This window comes from Crocodylus porosus, unplaced genomic scaffold (assembly GCF_001723895.1).
Source record: "Crocodylus porosus isolate Cpor-Errol unplaced genomic scaffold, CroPor_comp1, whole genome shotgun sequence".
NCBI lineage: Eukaryota > Metazoa > Chordata > Crocodylia > Crocodylidae > Crocodylus > Crocodylus porosus.
In genome coordinates, this window is record NW_017728907.1 from 19,185,482 (window position 1) to 19,204,073 (window position 18,592).

An 18,592-nucleotide genomic window follows, 5' to 3' on the forward strand; every position below is an offset into this window, starting at 1 on the left:
ATGCTGTCCTTCCTGCCAGCCCCTGGGGTAGCACCAAGGGGGAGCCTAGAGATCCCTCTGGTGGTGGCAGAGGCACATTGCAGGGCCCCAGGAAGCAGAACAGTTTGCTGCCATTAGCAGGAAATCTGTTCCTGCTTCCCTGCACATGTGGACACCAGCCCAGGAGCATGAAGTACGCATGAGTATTTTACTCACAAGTAAACTGCTCCTGGCTCTAATGCATGTGTAGATGCACCTACTATGCACATTATTAATCCAAAGGCTTGTGATTTTACCACAGTTCATTGAGTTGGGTCCCACCATAATCGATAGGATTTCAAGTCGTGATGACCCAACTGCTCAGCACTGCTCAGTATGTATGTGTATTCTAGATTCCCCCTCCCCCACCTGCTCAAAAAGCATGCATGTGCTGACTAGCCCCCACTCATGACTGGAGCCAGTTGTTCTTGTCATGAGTCATGGGATGCTACAAAAATTTATATACAGATGAGGCGCAGGGCAACCTAGTCTGGCTTTACCACAAGTGGGGGCAGGGCTACACTAATCATAGATCCCAGGTTGAGAGAGAGAAACAGAGGATTCTGGGTTGACTGTTTGGTGATGTTTGTTTGCCAGACATTTAAGGCTGCTGCAGAAACAGGAATCATTGGAAATGGGAAAGAAAGGCGTAGCTTAGCTGTGAGAATGAAGAGGAAGTCGAAATGAATGCAGGGTAGCAGCTCATCATGACTTGACAAAGAGTTGGCAGTGAGGGGGGCTTTACTTAATGGGCACTACCATGTGCTTTATTTAAACGGACTGCGCTAACCTGTTCTTGTGATAGGAACCCATTAGCAAGTTTGCCTGTTATGGGCCATGTGTGTTATTCTCAGGCTCAGTGTTGACTGTATTTAATCAGCTTCATAGCTGGTATTCATTGCTGAGCACTCGCCTGCTTTTGGCAGCAGGTGAGTAATAGACATTGTATTTAGTAAGTCGTTCTTGTGTGGGATCAAGATAAGGGGCTTTTTTCCCTGTTGCCAACTGGGAGAAAATCTTTGTCTTGTATTCAAGTAAATAAGTAGTTACTTAAAGGTGTGCTTGTGTAAGCTTAATCAGTGCCTGTATTCTACAACTGTTGGGTTCAGTAAATGTCTTGCTACCATTTTAAGCCTTGCAGAAAGTAGGCAAGAGTAGCACCTTAGAGACTAACTGGTTCAGAGAGGCATGAATTTTCATAAGCAACAACCTATTTTGTCAGCTGTTATGAATAGCCAACATGGCTAACTACTTCTGTACAACATCAGGCTTTGAATACTAAAGGCTGTGGGGGAAAAAAAATGTATACCTAGGATTTAAAATAAAGATGTGGTGGGAAAGCTAAGGATTCATACACCATCTTAAATTTGATTCTTTTTCTTTTTTCTGATTTGTTAATGCTTGACTTTGTAACCTGTAAGGGAACATGTGGCTTGTTTTAATGAAATTAAAAGAGTTTATTCTGGGTATGATACATTCTTCATCATGACATTGAACAAAGATATTTCCTTACAAAGCACTTCCTTTTATAAGCAAAATGAAACAAGGGACTATTATCTGTGTTGTCAAAAGACTGTTTCTCTTTTGTATTTTGAAGTGGTAAATGGAGCTTAAAATGCTGCTTATTTTGCCCTAACAACCCACTATCAACTAAGATTTTTTTGTTTTAAATTTGAATTCATAGTTTCTGATTAATGAACTTTGTTTTTGTAGACACTTATTTTTCTTTTAGGGAGATGTCTTCCATCAAGCTGAGTTCCCTTATTTTCACTTCAATGAAATGTGGTTGAATTGTCCTTCCCACCCACAATATATATACATACTTAATGTAAACCTGTCTTTACATGCAGCTTGGCTGTGCTTTTTCGAGTACACCTGAACTACTTTTTCAAATATAATAAGAGAAAAATGTATTCTGACTTGTCCAGCTGACAGCTTCTCCTTTTATCACTATACTTGGCAATTGTCTTTTTAACTTTAACAGTGCTCTGTTGGTTTTTGTGTTTTATTTGTCATCTTTATCTATCAGTAACTATTTCTTTGTGATCCTCTAACTTCTGCCCCAGCTCCCTGCCCCAGTAATTTAACTCTCCTCTTGCATAGCTTATCTCTTATGTACTTTTCTATTAAACTGAGGTGCTTTAATTGGAGGCAGCAGAGAGAGATACTGACTACAATGGTTTTGCAATTTATTATACATTGATTTCTATTTTAAGTTTCAATAACTTGCATTTCATCAGTTCCAGAACTGCTCCATCCTTCTCCCTCCTCTGTGCAAGATGCCCCTTTTTTAAGCTACGAATTCCAGTGTTTTAGAGGGTGGGGAGAGGAACCTTTGGCAAATCAAACCATTACTGTTAAGATAAAACTGTTAAGATTCCTTTATCTAAAGTTCCAGAAATGAATGCCACTTTTGGAAGGATTGGGGAAAAAGAAAGACTTAAATATTTTACAGAAGATATTTGGTTGTGTTGTTGCTTTATCTCACATCTATGGACATTTCTGTTTGTTTAATTATAAAGCAGGTGCAGAGTTTTTTTTTTTATAGCTCTTAAGACCATTCTGCCTATACTCCTGATTAGACATGAACATAACTTATTTATATTGGCTACATTTCTTTTGTGCTGCATATCGGTGATTCAGTTCTCATGACACTTGTTATTTCTGTTGTACTCTGACTTTTCCTCAGACCTTGAGGAAAATAGTCTCTCTTTGTATCAGCAGCTGGTTGTTTGTAGTGTTTGCAGAATAGCCACAATAAATATGTGTCTTTACCCCAGGAACCCAGTTGAATATCCAGCTGTGACTGAAAGCAGTGCAGAGCGTTTTGTTGTGTAAGCTTATAAAAAGTTAGGAGAGAGATGGTTACTTGGAAAGCATACATGAGAAAAGGATTATAAAAGCTTTCAGGACCGTGGAAATGAAGTTAATACAACAATTCCATCAAATCTTTATAAACATATGAAGTAATCGTGCTAGTTCTAAAACTCCTTCAGTGAAATGCTTTCTTCTTTTTTACTACTAATTTTGTGTTTACTAAATCTACGTAATTGGGTAAAAGAGAGCAGCACTGCAAAGCATTACTCAACCTCCTGCAGCGGCACATAATAAGTATAATTTATAACTGGATGAATGAGCCTTTTTGGAGAGGATGGCACATAAACCGAATAAATAAATAATAAATGTGTCAATTAAAACTGAATTATATAAATACTAAATATTTGCATGAAACTTCCTGCCAACTACAGATCAGAATCAACCCTAGGAATTTGGTAATTTAGAAAATCTAAAGCTGCTTTCAAAAGTTGTTATTAGAAAACAGGCTATATTTATTTGAATGTTGTTCTTTTTTAATTAATCATTCCCTTCTTATTATGAATAAGTATTATAGGTGCATTGCCTATTTGTTTAAAATCAAGAAATCATTATGTAGAAATTGATTAACTCACCTTCGTTAATTAAAGCTAGTGGTGGTATCCTAAATGGACTTTTTGTAGGAGAAGTAGCTGGATCAGGTGGTGGTCTTACATCTCTATCTCTAGGATAACCTGGGTCTCTCTGAATTTCATTACCTCCCAAAAGCACAGGTGTATAGGGCTGACTGTTAGGTATGTGCTGTGGTACCACCTGAACAAGAGGTGGGGACCCATGCGTGTCCTGTCGTGAGAATACCCGCAAACATTGTTCTTCCAATAAAGAAATAATCACGGACTGATTGTTTACAAGATCAGTCAGTGCTGCATATTTTATTTCGAGCTCTCTGTATCTCGTTGCCATCTTCAGCATTTCTGTTGTAACATTGAGGATTTTGTTTTCCAGTTGGGAAAGCTCAAGAGAATTATCCCGCTTTCTAATTATCTCATGCAAGAGCTGCATGTAAAGTTGAGTGACTCGAGAGTTCATGTTACGACTTTCTTTTCTCAACAATTTTACTTCATTCACAATATTTCCATCTACATCCACCACTAGTTGCAAGATGTCAATCTCCCGTTTCTGCTTGGATAGTACATCCTTTAGATTTTCTATGTCCATCCTTGTGACTTCATCTTTTCTGTTATCAGAACGTGGTCCATTAGTGTTTACACAAATTGGCCCTGTTATTTTTTGTTCAGGAACCAGGAACGTGTAACCACATTTTTTCCCTTCTTCTCCACCATCTGTTGAACGAGGATGCCTCTTCTGGGACACTTTGAGTGCAGCCTGTTCTCTGCAATGGCCTGTAGACAATAGTAGAAATAATACCATACCCAGAGTCCATGTAAATATCTTCATCTTGAAGAGAATGTGATGGATTTCAGAAAAGACTAAGAAATAAAAAGAAAATAAAGAGCTGAATTCAGTTTTAAGGCCTTTCTTTATATTTAGTAATGTATTTGGGGAAAAAAGCAATCTTTTGTTAGGCCACATATACAGCTGAGGCTGTCTGCTATAAATGCTGCCCACACAGATATTTTCTCATGATGATGAATTTAGTTATTACAAAATGTATTTGTTTAAATAGTTTTATAGTTATACAAAGGGGATGCTACACCTTCCTAGCAGGAAAAACACGTACGCGAACTTGACTTGTTCTTGCCCATTTAGATAGCATTAGCTTTTATACTGTGTTTAATAATTTTAATATATCTACAATTAGATTTACAAATAACGGTCTTTTGAAGATTGCCGTAAAATGGTTTTCCAGAATTCATTTCAAGTTAACTTATGTTTGTAAGAAATAATTGTTGATGATGTTAACTCTGCGGTCGTATTTTGTTTGAATATTTAAGATTATAATTCTTTCATATATGAATGAAAACATATATGACTTTTGTTCTCATGAAACAGAGAATTTTTACTGCGAAATTGGGGTACTCTGATCATCTGATTTCTAATACTGATCTTAAATTATCTATCACTATTTTTAACAAAAATCCTAATGAGGGAGTTTATTCAGTAAAGCCATGTGTGTCCTTTCACCTGTTTCTCCTCCATTTTGACATCTGCTCTGGTAAAGCAAAATAAATACACCTCAGAACTGCACGTCATATTTGTGTGAAGTGTTGAGAAGAAAGCACTACCCACAATTCTTTTCTGATTTAACGTTCAAAAGAAAATATGATACTATGTCAGCCCTTCACACAATGGATGGCAAAATGCATCCTGACAGAGGTGAAAAAGCAGTAAGAATATCCATTTAAAAGAATGGATGCTTTTTTTTAGGTGTCTTTGAGGGATTTTAACTGTCATTGTTACACTGCTCCTTTTTGACACTTAAGTGATCAACCCGTTGATCTGTAAAGAAGTTGGGTATATTTTTATCAGCTATAAATTATAATATTAAACATTTAATCCTTTCAACATGTAACAAAATGGTTTTGCTTATATTGCTACCTAGGACGGGAAGAACGCATTGAAAAATGAGGCCAGGATTTCTTGGACTTATGCCTTTTGGACCAGCTGCATAGTCAGGAAAGAGTTAGACAAGCTTTCAAATACAAGGCATTCTTCATTAGGTCTGAACAGTAAAAGCCAGAATGGCATAGTAAAGAAATAAATAAAAACAGCTTTAAGAGCAGGAGAAATTGCCACAGGTAACATGAACAATTAGCAGAAAAAAGAAGCTGATTACTGAGAGAGACAGGCGTATCGGAAGGAAGGAGGGTCATTCTCAGTTTTCATGCATGAAAATAATTCAGGAATCAAGTATGTTACAGTGTGTCATAAAACCAGTTTTGGTGGTGAATCCTGGGTCCTTAGTGTCCATCCAGCTTATGAATTTTTGTTCCCAAGTTCTCCTCTTAAAGGGGTTAAGTAGATTTCCCTTAAGCAAAATTCTCAATAAAAGCCTGGAAACCTCCCTCCCTCAAAGACAAACCATACAGTCCCATACAGCCATAAAGCCACACAGTGAGATAGTAATCAAATAAGCAGACAAAGGTGGAGACTATAGTTAGTCATCATCAACCATAAAGACTGCATCAGTGAAGCCACAGACAATTCTCTTACACCAAATATTATAAGGAACTTGAGGAAGACCCAAAACCCAAAATCACTCTGGAACTGGAGAATATAATCACATCCTTCCCACACGAGCTCCAGGAAAAACTGCTTCCACTTATTCCTCACTCTCCCACCCCAGGAACTTTGTGCACTCCCAGAGATCTGCAAACAAGGTAATCCCATCATACCCAACTGTGGTACCCTCCCCGTAATCAGCTTCTGTTTGTCTCCTGTCCATGGGAATTTCTCTGTCCCCTCTTACAATTGTGTTTTTACTATGCTGTATTGGCTTTTACTGCTCAGATGATACTGATGAAGAATGCTGGTCCAAAAAAAGGCTTACCCTAGGAAATCCTTCTCTCACAATTATTGGGCCATCATAACTACAGCATCATTCTAACACATGACAAGTGAGATTCCTTCTTTAAATTTAACCACAGCATTCAAGGTGACAAAAGTATTCATATTTAAGTAAACTAATAACTATCCTCTGATCATTACAGTCTTCTTGCTGACTTCAGGGTAAGTATATTTGGAGCATGAATTTCAGTTTTGACAAGCAGATTGCTCTCTCCTGTTGTCTCAGGTATGGGAAAAAGTAGAAATTAATCTCCCCCCCCCCAATGGCATGAAATAAATGGAAGCTTATCAGTTTCATGCTGTTTCTTTTGTACCATGATGCAAAAACAGTGGCCTAGATAGGGCTTCTGGCCTGAGCAGTAGCAAACAGTATGGGTTATCACCTGTCCTTACTAAATCTTCTAAATGTCTGTTCCACAAGCATGTCAACTACAAAACAGGACTGATGAAGACCCAAAAATGCTCCTAATAAAAATATCCTGTAGGTAAAATGGGCTGTGAGGTTTGTTTTGTTTTGTTTTTAAATTATGAGGAGTTCTGGCCTCATCTGTTCTATTGATAATTGTTAATATTTGTGTATGCTTGGCAAACCCCTTTTTTTAATCAAACAGTAAATATGTTGTTGCTCGGGGAAAGATTTTTTTTTTTTGTGGGTACTATCTTTTTTTTATTGGACCAGCTATATAGCGTTGGGAAGGATTTAGACAAGTTTTGTGGTACCACAGTGCCCCATGTAAAGAAAGATAAAAGTAAGCAGTATTGCTTTAAATTATTTTTATAAGAAGTATTGTACGTACATGCTTAGCAAACCTTCCTGTATACTAGACTACATACATAAATGGTAACTCGTCATTCACTTATTCTACTAGCTAGTTGTACAATGCCTAGTGTTGGAATTTTGTCAGAATTTCATTTGAATCATAGTTTAAAAAAAACACCAGAAATTTAAGCCATTTTCCTAATAAATTTTAGTTAACTCTCCAACTACTATTTTAAAATAACTTTGTACCTTGGGTGTGTATATGACTTCACTGACACATGAAAGATGGCACTGCTTAATAAAAAGTAGTACCATGTGTTAGTTCTCTGTGTACGTAGAAATTTAATCTGAGTTTTTACAACAGCTTCCTATTTTACCCATTACAGCTCCTAATAAATTCCTGTAGCACCATCAAATTCCAAATAGCATTAAAAAAAATGTTATAAAAGGAACATAATTGAATTCTGATGCTGTCAGAGACACAACCTAATTACTACATTTTGTTGTGTGTTTTTGTTTTTAATTTGGTGAACAAATGGAAGTAAAAATAGTGTTCTGTAACTTTTTTTCCTCTGAAGCATATTACAAATAAATGTCTTAAAAGCAAGCCTACTGCAGTAAAGCACTTAATCCATTCCAGTGTTCTGCCTCAATTAATTGTTCTCATTCCTTGTAATAAATTTATTATATTTATAGGTCTTAATCCTAGCAGCTTATATTACATTTTTTTTTAACTGAAGGGTGTAACTTACAAGTGTTCTGAGGATTTTATAAATGTGCTCTCTGATCACAGGATGAATTAATGGCGTAGCATAGAATAACCAAAAGCTACTAGCTGCTCAAGTTTTGCCTTAGTGCTCCATAATAAGCAAAATTTGAGCCATTTGCTGATTTGGACTTGCATTAACCTTAGATATGTTTATAATTATGTTAGCAGCTTGGGTACATGACATTTACATCAGCATAAGTGCCTCATCTGGGGTTAAGTCACTGGGGGATAACCTACTAGTCTAGGTACAGTGAACTGTAAACTGAATATGATCCACCAGCGCGCTCTTGCTGGAAAAAAAGAATGCCAACAGCATAATGATGTATTACAAGGAATCTCGCTTGCAAATCAAAAGAAATGATTCTTCCACTCTTATTTGGCACCGGTGAAGCTTCAGCCAGAGTACTGTCCAGTTTTGGGCCCCATGTTTCTTGGAGGATGTAGACAGATTCAGAAGAGTCCAGCAGAGAGTGACAAAAGTGAGTAGAAGCCTAAGGAATATGGTTTATGAGAGAAAGATTCAAGAAGTAGGGTTATTCAGTCTGGATAAGAAAAGACAGATGAGGGAGAGGGGGAAGGAATTTGATAACACTCTTCAAATACATGAAGGGTGTTTAAAGAGAGAGGATGGAAACAGTCTTTCCTCTGGGGCTGTACTAAGACAGGAGCAATGACATCATGCTGCAGCAAAGGAAATTCAGGTTGGATATTAGGAAGAACTGTCAGACTATCTGGGTGGTTGAAGCACTGGAAGAAGCCAAGCCACCTAGGAAATTGTGGAATCTCCATCCCTGGCAACTTTCAAGAGAAGTTTGGATAGACTTCTGGCTGGGATTAGTCATGGGTGGTCCAGCCTCTAGCAGGGGGCTGGACCAGATGACCTTGTGAGATCCTTTTCAGCCCTGTTTTCCTGCGATTCTGTTGAATGTCAGTGTCTATCTCATAGAAGCCATTTGTTACAAGGCAGAATCTACTGCAAACTTTCCTACCATCTGATGGGGAGGTATTGTAAATACCACCTACAGAAAGAAGATAGCATGCATTGCTGTTTGTCCGTCCACTCAGGACTCCAATGCAATTTACATTGATTTAAAATACTAGCATACATTCCATGAAGGTAAATGCCATCTGTCCAGACCCTAAGATGAGTTTCTTAGAGTCAAACTATTAACTTCTGTGCTTTGAGCTGAACAGGTCTTTACACAGGGCTAAAAATGTCTGTTTTTGAGGAAAACAGGGCCCCCAAGGGCCTGACAGGTAAGTGATTGAAGAAGGCTTTGCAAGCAATGCTACTTTAAAATGTTTTCTTTAATGATGTTTTTTACCCCATCATGTGTGAGTATAAACCTCAAACATGGGGTTAGGCAGCCTGTTGGCATTTTTCTGGTGCTTCTTTAACTACTTCAGTTCTGAGCCGATGGGATTGTGCAGAAACCATACTGCATGTCCACCAAAGTAGTGGTGTCTTAATGCGTCTTCTCAAAAGCAGTGTTAACTACAGCATTGATCATTTTTACAAAAGTACTCAGAATTGTAGGCGCTACATGAGTACAGTCCCATTGCATTTTTTTTGGATAGAGGACCCTGCTACGCATTACATGTATTATGTAACTAACTGGCTAATTACACAATAAATTTAAACCAGCCACAGGTGCAAAGTAATCATCACATGATAAAAATGATTATCTAGCTATAGAGACCCAACCAGCTATAAAGTTAGTGCTTGAAAATGTGAAACAACTCTGTAGCTTGCTTCTGTCCAGCTTTAATTTGAACATGTAGCAGAGCCCTTACTCCTGGCTCATTTTTAAAGGCAAATGTGCAAAACCTGTTCCAGTCCACCTTTTAAGTTAGTGGTTTTTAGTTACAAAAATTTCTTCTGATTTTTATTACAAAGAAGTGATTTATTTGGCAACAAAGAACAGAATTCTTAACTATAAAAGATCAAAGTAAAGCCTGACCTGGCCCTTCATTTGCAGTGCAACATTAGTTTCTCACTGGTTATGGCATGTTATCTGAAGAAATCCTGTATATCTTTTAAATGCGTCATTTCTGGCGGAGGCATAGGGAAGAGCAGGTGTGCAGAATATGCTTTTGTAAATAGCATATTTGAATTGTCTGCAGAGCAAGCTATTTGTTTTCATTTGAAGTGATGTGATTTTTTTTTTCTTCCCTACTGAGCATACCAAGATTTTAAACCATGGAAGAAATTGTAAAGTACATAATTCAGTTTGTTATACATATCTGTTTCTCTCAGTACCTGTTCTTCAGGTTTCATAGCTTTTAAGACTTACTGGTATGGTAGCCTTTTGATCATATGAGCATAGTCCTACTTTTTTTCTTTTATTACTTCATGTATATTTTGTGACTTGTACCTTAATAAATATACTTTTGGATCTTAAAATCCTATTCCAAGTAGAAAGGTTTGAGGGAGGGGGAAGAACTTTCTCTCAAAGAAAGAATCCAAAGTTTAATTACAGCAAATTAAGAGAAATTTTACATGGTGTTTCTGGGGACAGACTTATTTTTCCTATTTGAATGATGGATATGTCATCAGTGCAGTTATCTACTTTGTCCAGTGTTCATATTTTCAAAAAGATGCAGTAATAAAAATAAACAGCAGCTGAACCTTTTAACATTAGGAGTATCATTTTTTTACATAGTAGAAGTTTATACATTACCATGTATGACATCATTTGAAATGTTGTTTGTGGCTGTTTGAACAACTGAAAAATCTCTTAGGGTTCATCAATATAGGGAAATGTATCATGTGACAGTTCTAGTCTGGAATAAGCATGGCTTTTGACTTCAGATTCAGCTGCCGCTATAGTGACATTTTATATTGGGGGTGGCAGGGGGAACCCTACTTATTGTGGAATAACATTGTATGTGTGGCGTTCAGTTGGCATAATGATACCAGAATGGTTCTGCCAGTGGATTTTTTCATGTAGACTGGTCCTTTTCAACAAGTCTCTCAGCCTTAGACTGCATAACTAGATTCTTATATTGATATTCACTGCAACTTTGTAGTTTGTGTTTGATAAATGCACTGTACAAAATAATTATAATTAGATCTCCTACACAAAATAGTCTTTGTGGGCTAACCAGAGTTTAACTTGTTTTGAGGAAGAGATAGAGAGGGGAAGTTTGAAAATTGCTTTTAAAAATTAACAATTGGAAGGATCATGTTAGCACAAAATAATTGTAAGGCTGTTATGTCCTGAAGATACAGCAAAAACAGTGAAATTATTAGAATATATTGTAAAGCTATTCAGATTCAAAAAGTGCTGCGTTCCTAGCACCTAGAAATGTGGGGATTTTTGAACCCCTATTCCTTATTTTAGCTTGTTAAAAAGTCTCAAGTTGCATGGGTCCCTTCCATGTGTAAAACTCGGCAGTCTAGCATATGTTTAGAAATGTGAATTATTTAGGGTCTGCAGAATTCCTAGTGGAACAGAGACTGAAAACATTAAGCACTTGGCAGTAAGTAAGCTCTGAGAAGTTTTGCTTCATTAATCACTATATAAATCTCACAGACCTGATTAATAGGGCACATGTGAGGAACAGCAAATTAAAACCAGTAATTTCTGTCAGAGTATTCTTGGTAACAGTTATGTAGCTATTGGCAGATGTTCAAAAGTTCCAAGGCCTCCAAGATGTATACACAATTAGTTTGAAACTTAAAATTCAGAATTTTCTCTCATTTAGATCTTTATCATTTGATGACCATATAAACCATCAATATGTCACTGGTAATTTAAAATAAGTCTTTTACAGCAGAAGGCGAAAGCTTAGAGGCCAACGGAGGAGTGAAAAATTTTTCCTATGAACATTATATAACTTCAGAGCTATTGACTCGGCTGCTTTCTGTTGCAAGAGGTTTGGGAACCGTTCCTAAATTGTACTTAGCTAAGAATGAGTGGAGAATATTATCTGAAATGCAGTGTAGACTTTCCAGTGATAGCTAGTTTTCCTGGTTAGTCCCTGTAATATTTTAAGGGGAGTAAGATGATGGTTAGAAAAAGCAGAACTGTATCTTCCAAAGAATTTGAACAGGCTAAATCTTTTTAGTTGAGAATGTCTTGTCTTGTGTTTCATTGTACAGTTATTTTTCCCCAATTACTTTAGCCATACTTAAATTTCCATTTAGCATTTTCTTTGGGTCCTTCACTCTGTAGGTTATTCTGAAGGGTTAGCTAATACAGCTTACTTTTTCAGTTATTCTAAGTTTACTATGTTTGGATTCTTCTGTCTTGTTTAAAAAAAAAAAAAAAAAAGCATTGAGAGACTAAATGTAATACTTTTACCTTGATAACTTATTTTTTTAAAAATAAGCTTTAAGCTTCTGGGCTGCTTATTAGTTTTCAAGTTCTAAATGTTATTTTTAAAGAAAAGAGCTTGTCTGTTTTCTATTTAGCACAGGGCAGTGGTAAACTATAGTTCACCATATCATTTATGAAAGTTTTTAATGATTTTGATTTGCCTTACTACAACCAATCATGCAGTAATTCACCTTAATTTTGTGAGTGTGTTTGCACTTGCTAAACAGGCACACCTATCCTTTGTTACACAGCTAAGAAGGATGGAAACTTTGCTCATAACACTTTACTTGGTTTTGCAACAGATTTTGTTAATAGGTTCTGTTTGAGTCTGAATCTATATATGACCAAAGGATTCTTGATTTGGTTGCAAAACTAGAGCGGTTGTTTGAAAATGAATTTAAATGTTAGCCTATAGAAATCCTTTTATTAAAATATTTCATTGGGTAGATGTGGATTGCTAGCTGTTTATCATATATATCAACTTAGTTTTTTTTCATAGCAGATTTGCAATATCCATTTTCTAGTTCTAATAGTGCTATCTACCAGTACACTTCCTGACATGGGGTGAAATTTTGGCATTCCTAGCGTAAATGGGAAATTTTCATTTTAGTGCATCCAGGTGTCTGTCTGTTATGCTCAAAATACCTGAGATGTGTGCACTGCTTATGTTGTACACATGTGTTCAGTTTTATGCTATAGTGCACGCGCGTTCTCTCTCTCGTTAAATTATACCGATAACCTAAAATATTCAGATGGAATACAGTAAGAATGCTTTCAGTACAACAGAAATAATTGGTTCATGCTGTTAGTTTTTTCATGTATGTTAAACTACTCCTGTTTGTCATAGTTCTTCATTGTGTACTACAGAAATGAGTTTAACGTTTGAGAGCTGTCACTGAACTCTTAAGCAAGCAGATCAGCCCCATGCATAATTACGTGTGAGATATTTTGCGAGCAAGTCTGCATGTGTATGAAAAATAAGTAGAAAACTTACCAACAAACAAACCTTATCGATGCTTTGCTTCTATAGTAGACTGAAAACCCAGGTCAACTTGCTTTTGCTTCTTGCTTTCGCATTACCCGGTATTGTGTTTTGTTAATCTGTCATTCTAGTGAAGACTGCTTTTCTGCCTTCCCTTATTAGATCCAAGCTGCATTAGAAAATAGAACTTTTCCATACAGTTAACCAGACTAATTAAATTAATTAAAAAAGTATAATTGAAGTTCCAGTGTATTCTGTTCCAGAAAAGGGATAGAAGTGTTTTTGAAGCTGCAGTGTTTTACGTGTTACTTGCTGGAATGCACTAACTAGCTACAGCTGATCCAGATTCCATATAGAGCACGCTTGGGCAGTTTTTCTTTTTTTTAAACAAACACACACTAGACTTAGATGTTCAGCCCACCTATGATGTCATTTTGAACTCACTGAAGAACAGAAGAAACTCCTCCTTTTGGATTTGCTATCCATAGCCTTTGGAAAAGGAGGGGGGAGGGAGCCTGAAAAGCTATGAACAAGGAAAGATTGTTTGCCAGTTTAAGGCAGGGCACCATATGGCAACAGACTGCGCAAGAGTTCAGCAGGCAATTACAAATCAAACATTTTACTACACTGCCTAAAGATGCTTTTCAAGTTTATTAGAGAACTGGGCTTCTAGAAGAGAGATTCTTTCAGGCTGATAAACTTAATTTGTGTTACTGGGAATAAAAGAGGCAGACCAACTGGATAGTGGAGGAAAAGTGAGCCATTTATAGTCTAGAAGAATGCTGTACTGAATGTCACATTTAATTCTTAAAGTTTACTTGATAAGAAACGGATCTAGTTGTTGCTTATAAAGAATCTGATACATGTGGAAAATATTAAAGTTATGTATGATGGTTGTGAATAGGTATTTGAATATTAGATAACATCTGATTAGTATTAAAAGAAGCAGAAGTTACATGGCTTGCACATTTCAGAAATGATGAATATTACTTCCAGTTCTGTCACTTTAAAATTTGTACATGAATATCTTCTGTTTTTTAGTTTTCTTTTCAGCTTCTTCACAAAAAATACAGTTTAAGTAAATTTTGGAAATTATTTACTTTTGCATTTTCTTTTTTACAAAATTGTTCTAATTTCGTACGGGTGACCCAAGGATCTTTTATTTTGCAGAAAAACTGTTTAGGTGTCCTTGAATGCATCAAAAAATAAAAATGCTGTCACGGGATCTTAAGCAAGAATTAATTGTTCAGAGATCTTTTTCCGAAATAAGAACTTGCTTGCCCATAGAACACTTCTGTCACTAAAATTTGTAAATAGCATCTACCTTTTTATCTTAAGGATGCAAGGCAGGAGTGGGGAAAATCTATTTGACCTTCAGGGCCCCTAAAAAATTTAGAAAATTAATATTAATCTGCCCCGGCTGCCTGTCACGTAGCTTCAATGGCTTGTCAAAACTCAGTAAGCCGCCATCTGACCAAAATGATTGCCTGCCCCGATGTAAGGTCTTTACAGCAGGGCCTTTTATTGATTCAGCAGTACCTGGCATATATAGTACCTGAATGCTTTAAACTAAGCCAGCCTAGTTCAGAGCAGTTAAGCAGTACCATAATATGATGTTTTAATATTTTTTTGTTGTTACAATGTATTCCTTTTATTAATAAATATTCTAATTCTGGTTAAGGAGAGGAAATAAAATTAGGCCTTGTATCGGATTATGTGCAATTACTTTCTGCTCACGTTCTTATATGCCAAACAAAATAATAGTTTCTGAGGCTCAAATTCTCCCAGAGCTCATACAAAGCCAAGGTCTCTCTGTCTCTCTCTGTCTCCAAAACAAAACAGTGATTAAATACTGAAATTGGTCCATATCAGTGCATGTAAACAGAGGTTAAGTTAAAATTGTTTTTTCTTCTAAATTTTACACCATAATGACAGAATCTCTTATTTTAATCATATTTATTCAGGTATTTATCTCTCAGACTTGACATATATTGACTCTGCGTACCCATCTACAGGGAGCATTCTAGAAAGTGAACAGAGAACGAACTTAATGAACAATATACTTAGAATAATCTCAGATTTACAGCAGTCCTGTGAATATGGTAAGTAAGTACAATTATTTCTATTGCGCAATTAATGAAAAAAGTTATAGGTGAAAATGTTTATTCTCCGGTATGCTTTTTTTTAGTGAGGCTTGATCCATTTCTATAATATTCCCATCTGAAAACAGAAACCCTAGGTAACAATGTTCTGGAATTGTACCAGTACCCAGAGATAGAATGAGAATCACTTATACTCTATTTCTGTTTTATGTAGTTTCAAAACATTTAATCCCTAATGAAAAGCTTGTGCTTTATTCCAGTTAATAAGTTTGGTTGACACGCACAGTTTTTTTTTTCTTTTTTTATCCCTTTATGGATGGTATCTGAAAATAGCAGATTTGTCTTTTAAGGTACTTGGAGATTTGGGAACATTAAAATATGTGGTATTTACACTTACTTCAGTTCTTTAGATACTTTCATAATTTTCAACTATTATAAATAAGAGTTTTAGAAAAGGTAATCGGTCTTACAGGCAAGTTACCCTTCCTCCAACCTTCAGGAAAGTGATAAGACTGGATCTGTGACCATCCTTATTTGACAAATTAATACTATGTCATTAGCACAGAATTACGACTTAACTGCAGGATCAATATAATGAAAATTTAGATGGTGAGGGAAACCATTCTATTCAGATACTGTCTTCAGAATTCCAGGTTTGGGACTTAAGTTTGGTCCTGGCCCATAACTCATCTTGGCTAACATCCTAGCAGAATTGATATGCTTTAGAGAATCATATTTGGCTTTCTTTGTGGATGTAAGATAGATCAGCCCAAACTATCTTTATTTGGTGGAGTATCAGAAAATCACAAAATCGTGGCGAGGCTCATAGCTTGTACTTTATAGCTCAACATGAATAAATTAAAAGAGATTTTCTTCACCTATAAGAAAGTACCTTTATTTACAGTGAACAATGTAACTAATATATGGACTGTTCTTTAGATATTCCTCTGTTGCCTCATGTTCAGAAATACCTAAACTCGGTTCAGTACATAGAAGAGCTACAAAAATTCGTAGAAGATGACAATTACAAGTAAGTAAGCAATTCTCCAAGTGAATCTTAATTTTCTTCATATTTAAACATTCAGACATGCTGGTTATGATGGTGATTAGGCGATAGAGTCTGCCTTCATTTAGGATTTAGTTTGCATTAAATAAATACATTTAGTGTCAAGGCTGGTATTCCTGTACTACAGACTGTAATGTAGTATTAAGCTACCCAAGCTGGCTGGATAAAGGAAACAATCTAGTGATTGCAGCATGGAACTCAACATGGGGTGGTTTACCTTGTAAAAAATTGGAGTAAAGTGGCTTGTGTGGAGTTTTATGCTGCCACAACTAGACTATTTTTAGTACCTGAGCCAACTTGGGCACCTCTATTCTAAACTACAATCTACAGCATAGACAGCTACTTCCATAAGTCTCGTCTTGTTCTCAAGTTTTCCTCTACCCAGTTTCCAGTCTTGATGCACATGTGAGATATATATGACTGGCTTTGAGTATCAGTTTAAATGGACAAATACAGCTGGGGATGGGGAGCTAGCAGCAGCAGGACTCTGGAGAACCTGGTGGCAGGACCCAGTGGCAGCAGCAGCAAGGCCTGCCCAGCCCTGTCCCACCCCCAAATGGAAGCATCTGCCTAGCAGAAGCTTCTAGCCTGGGACCCTATGGCTGTTTCCCTGCCTTCCCTCCATCTGAGAGGAAAATTCAGATAAAAATGGGTGATGGGAGGATCACTGATACAGTAGGGGCCAGCTGCAGCACATGGTTCGCAGCTGTATGGTCAGGACCACATGGTGCAGCAGGAGCCCTCCCAGCCTGGCCAGGCCACTGCAGTTCCCGGTTGACTCCTGCTGCACCATACAGTCCTGGCCATGCACCCAGGAACTGCATGCTGCTGGCACAGCCAGGCTGGCTCCTGCTCCATTTAGTTCCTGGTTGCATGGTCAGGACCACACAGCGCAGTAGGAGCCAGCTGGGAACCACAGAGGCCTGACCAGCCTGGCTCATGCTGCAGTCCCAGCCATGCAACCAGGAACCGTGCAGTGCTGGAGAGGCCAATGGGTAGGCCAGGTGGGGGGAAGCAGCGGTGGCAGGAGTGAAAGGGCAGCTATGGTAGGCGGAAAGTGGCAGCAAGTGAAAGCATGTTGCCCTGTGGCCAGGGCCGGCAGCAGCAGGAGCCAGCTGGGAACCATGGGGGCCTGGCCAGGCTACGCTGGCTCCAGCTTTGTTCTGTGTCATGCAGCTGGATACTGTGCATTGCAAAGCGGTAGGTGGGCAGTTAGGGGGTGGGGAGGAGTGGTGGTGGGTGGGAAGGAAGGGAAAGGAATTGGCAGGGAAGGGTAGCAGAAGCAGGAAGGGGGGAAGTGGCAGTTAGTGGGCAGGAGCACAATGGCAGCTGGGCAGGAGCACAGGGCCCATCCTCATGCCCCAGGGCCAGCGAGGGGCCAGGGTGGGGCAGTAGGAGTATGGAGCCCAGGCTGGTGGCAGGAGCTGTATGGAGCCAAGCCAAGTCTGCCACTTTCCCTGCAGGCAGCCCAGCCACATGCAGTCCTGGGGCTCATTGGGATTGTGCACTGCCAGGGGTCTCTGACTACTGCTGGCCGTGAGTGCCCTGAGGCCTCACTGTCTACTACTGCTGTTGGTGGCAGGGACTATGCACAATGGGGGAGGAGTCATGTTTGTAGGGGAGCCCCACCCCCCCCACCATACACATGTATCCACACCTCCCTCATGCTGCCGTATGCTTGCATCACACCCCCTCACACTCCAGCTACCTTCTCCCTTCCACACTCAGCCCTCCACACACCCATACCCTCTCTCTCATACACACGTGCACACCTACAGCCCCCCACAAACCCTGTACCCACCCATGCATAGCCCCGACATCCCTCTACGCCCCCAGTATACAGAAGTGAGATTTCATTTCAGGCTATTATGCAATCACCTCCATGTACACTACAAAAATGCACATAAATCAGGGCAAAAATATTGTTTGAAATCAAATTAATATATGTTTAATTTTTTTAAATCTTCTTTAAAAGGAAAAAAAAAGAAATTGGGGGTTTTTCTAGTTCCAAGGTGGCAAGCCCCCTAGCCAAAAGGAGTACTTCTGGTGGCAAGGGGAGGGACTTCCAGCAGCAGAAGCCAGGAGTTGGGGGGGAAGGACTTCTGGTTCCAAGATGGCGATTGGAGGATGGGCTAGCTGTCAAGGGGCAGGGCTACCCTTGTGGCCCTTGACAACTTGTCAGACTTGTTAAGCAGCCCTCCAGCTGAAATAATTGTTGTCCCTGCTCTAGA

General features: G+C 38.3%; 2 protein-coding genes across 6 annotated transcripts in view; one reads left to right on the plus strand and one right to left on the minus strand.

Annotated features, from left to right (window-relative positions):
* Positions 1-13,518, minus strand: part of ANGPTL1 (angiopoietin like 1) — a 28,502-nt gene extending 14,984 nt beyond the window's left edge. The window contains exons 1-2 of the mRNA XM_019530907.1: positions 13,206-13,518; positions 3,468-4,322 (exon numbers count right to left, since the gene is read on the minus strand). Coding sequence (XP_019386452.1) covers positions 3,468-4,290 — 823 coding nt within the window. The 5' untranslated portion in view covers positions 4,291-4,322; positions 13,206-13,518. The remainder of the gene's footprint in view (positions 1-3,467; positions 4,323-13,205) is intronic.
* Positions 1-18,592, plus strand: part of RALGPS2 (Ral GEF with PH domain and SH3 binding motif 2) — a 233,884-nt gene that overhangs the window by 149,295 nt on the left and 65,997 nt on the right. For all 5 annotated transcript variants that reach the window (XM_019530901.1, XM_019530905.1, XM_019530903.1 and 2 more), the window contains exons 9-10: positions 15,158-15,295; positions 16,235-16,325. In XM_019530901.1, coding sequence (XP_019386446.1) covers positions 15,158-15,295; positions 16,235-16,325 — 229 coding nt within the window. The remainder of the gene's footprint in view (positions 1-15,157; positions 15,296-16,234; positions 16,326-18,592) is intronic.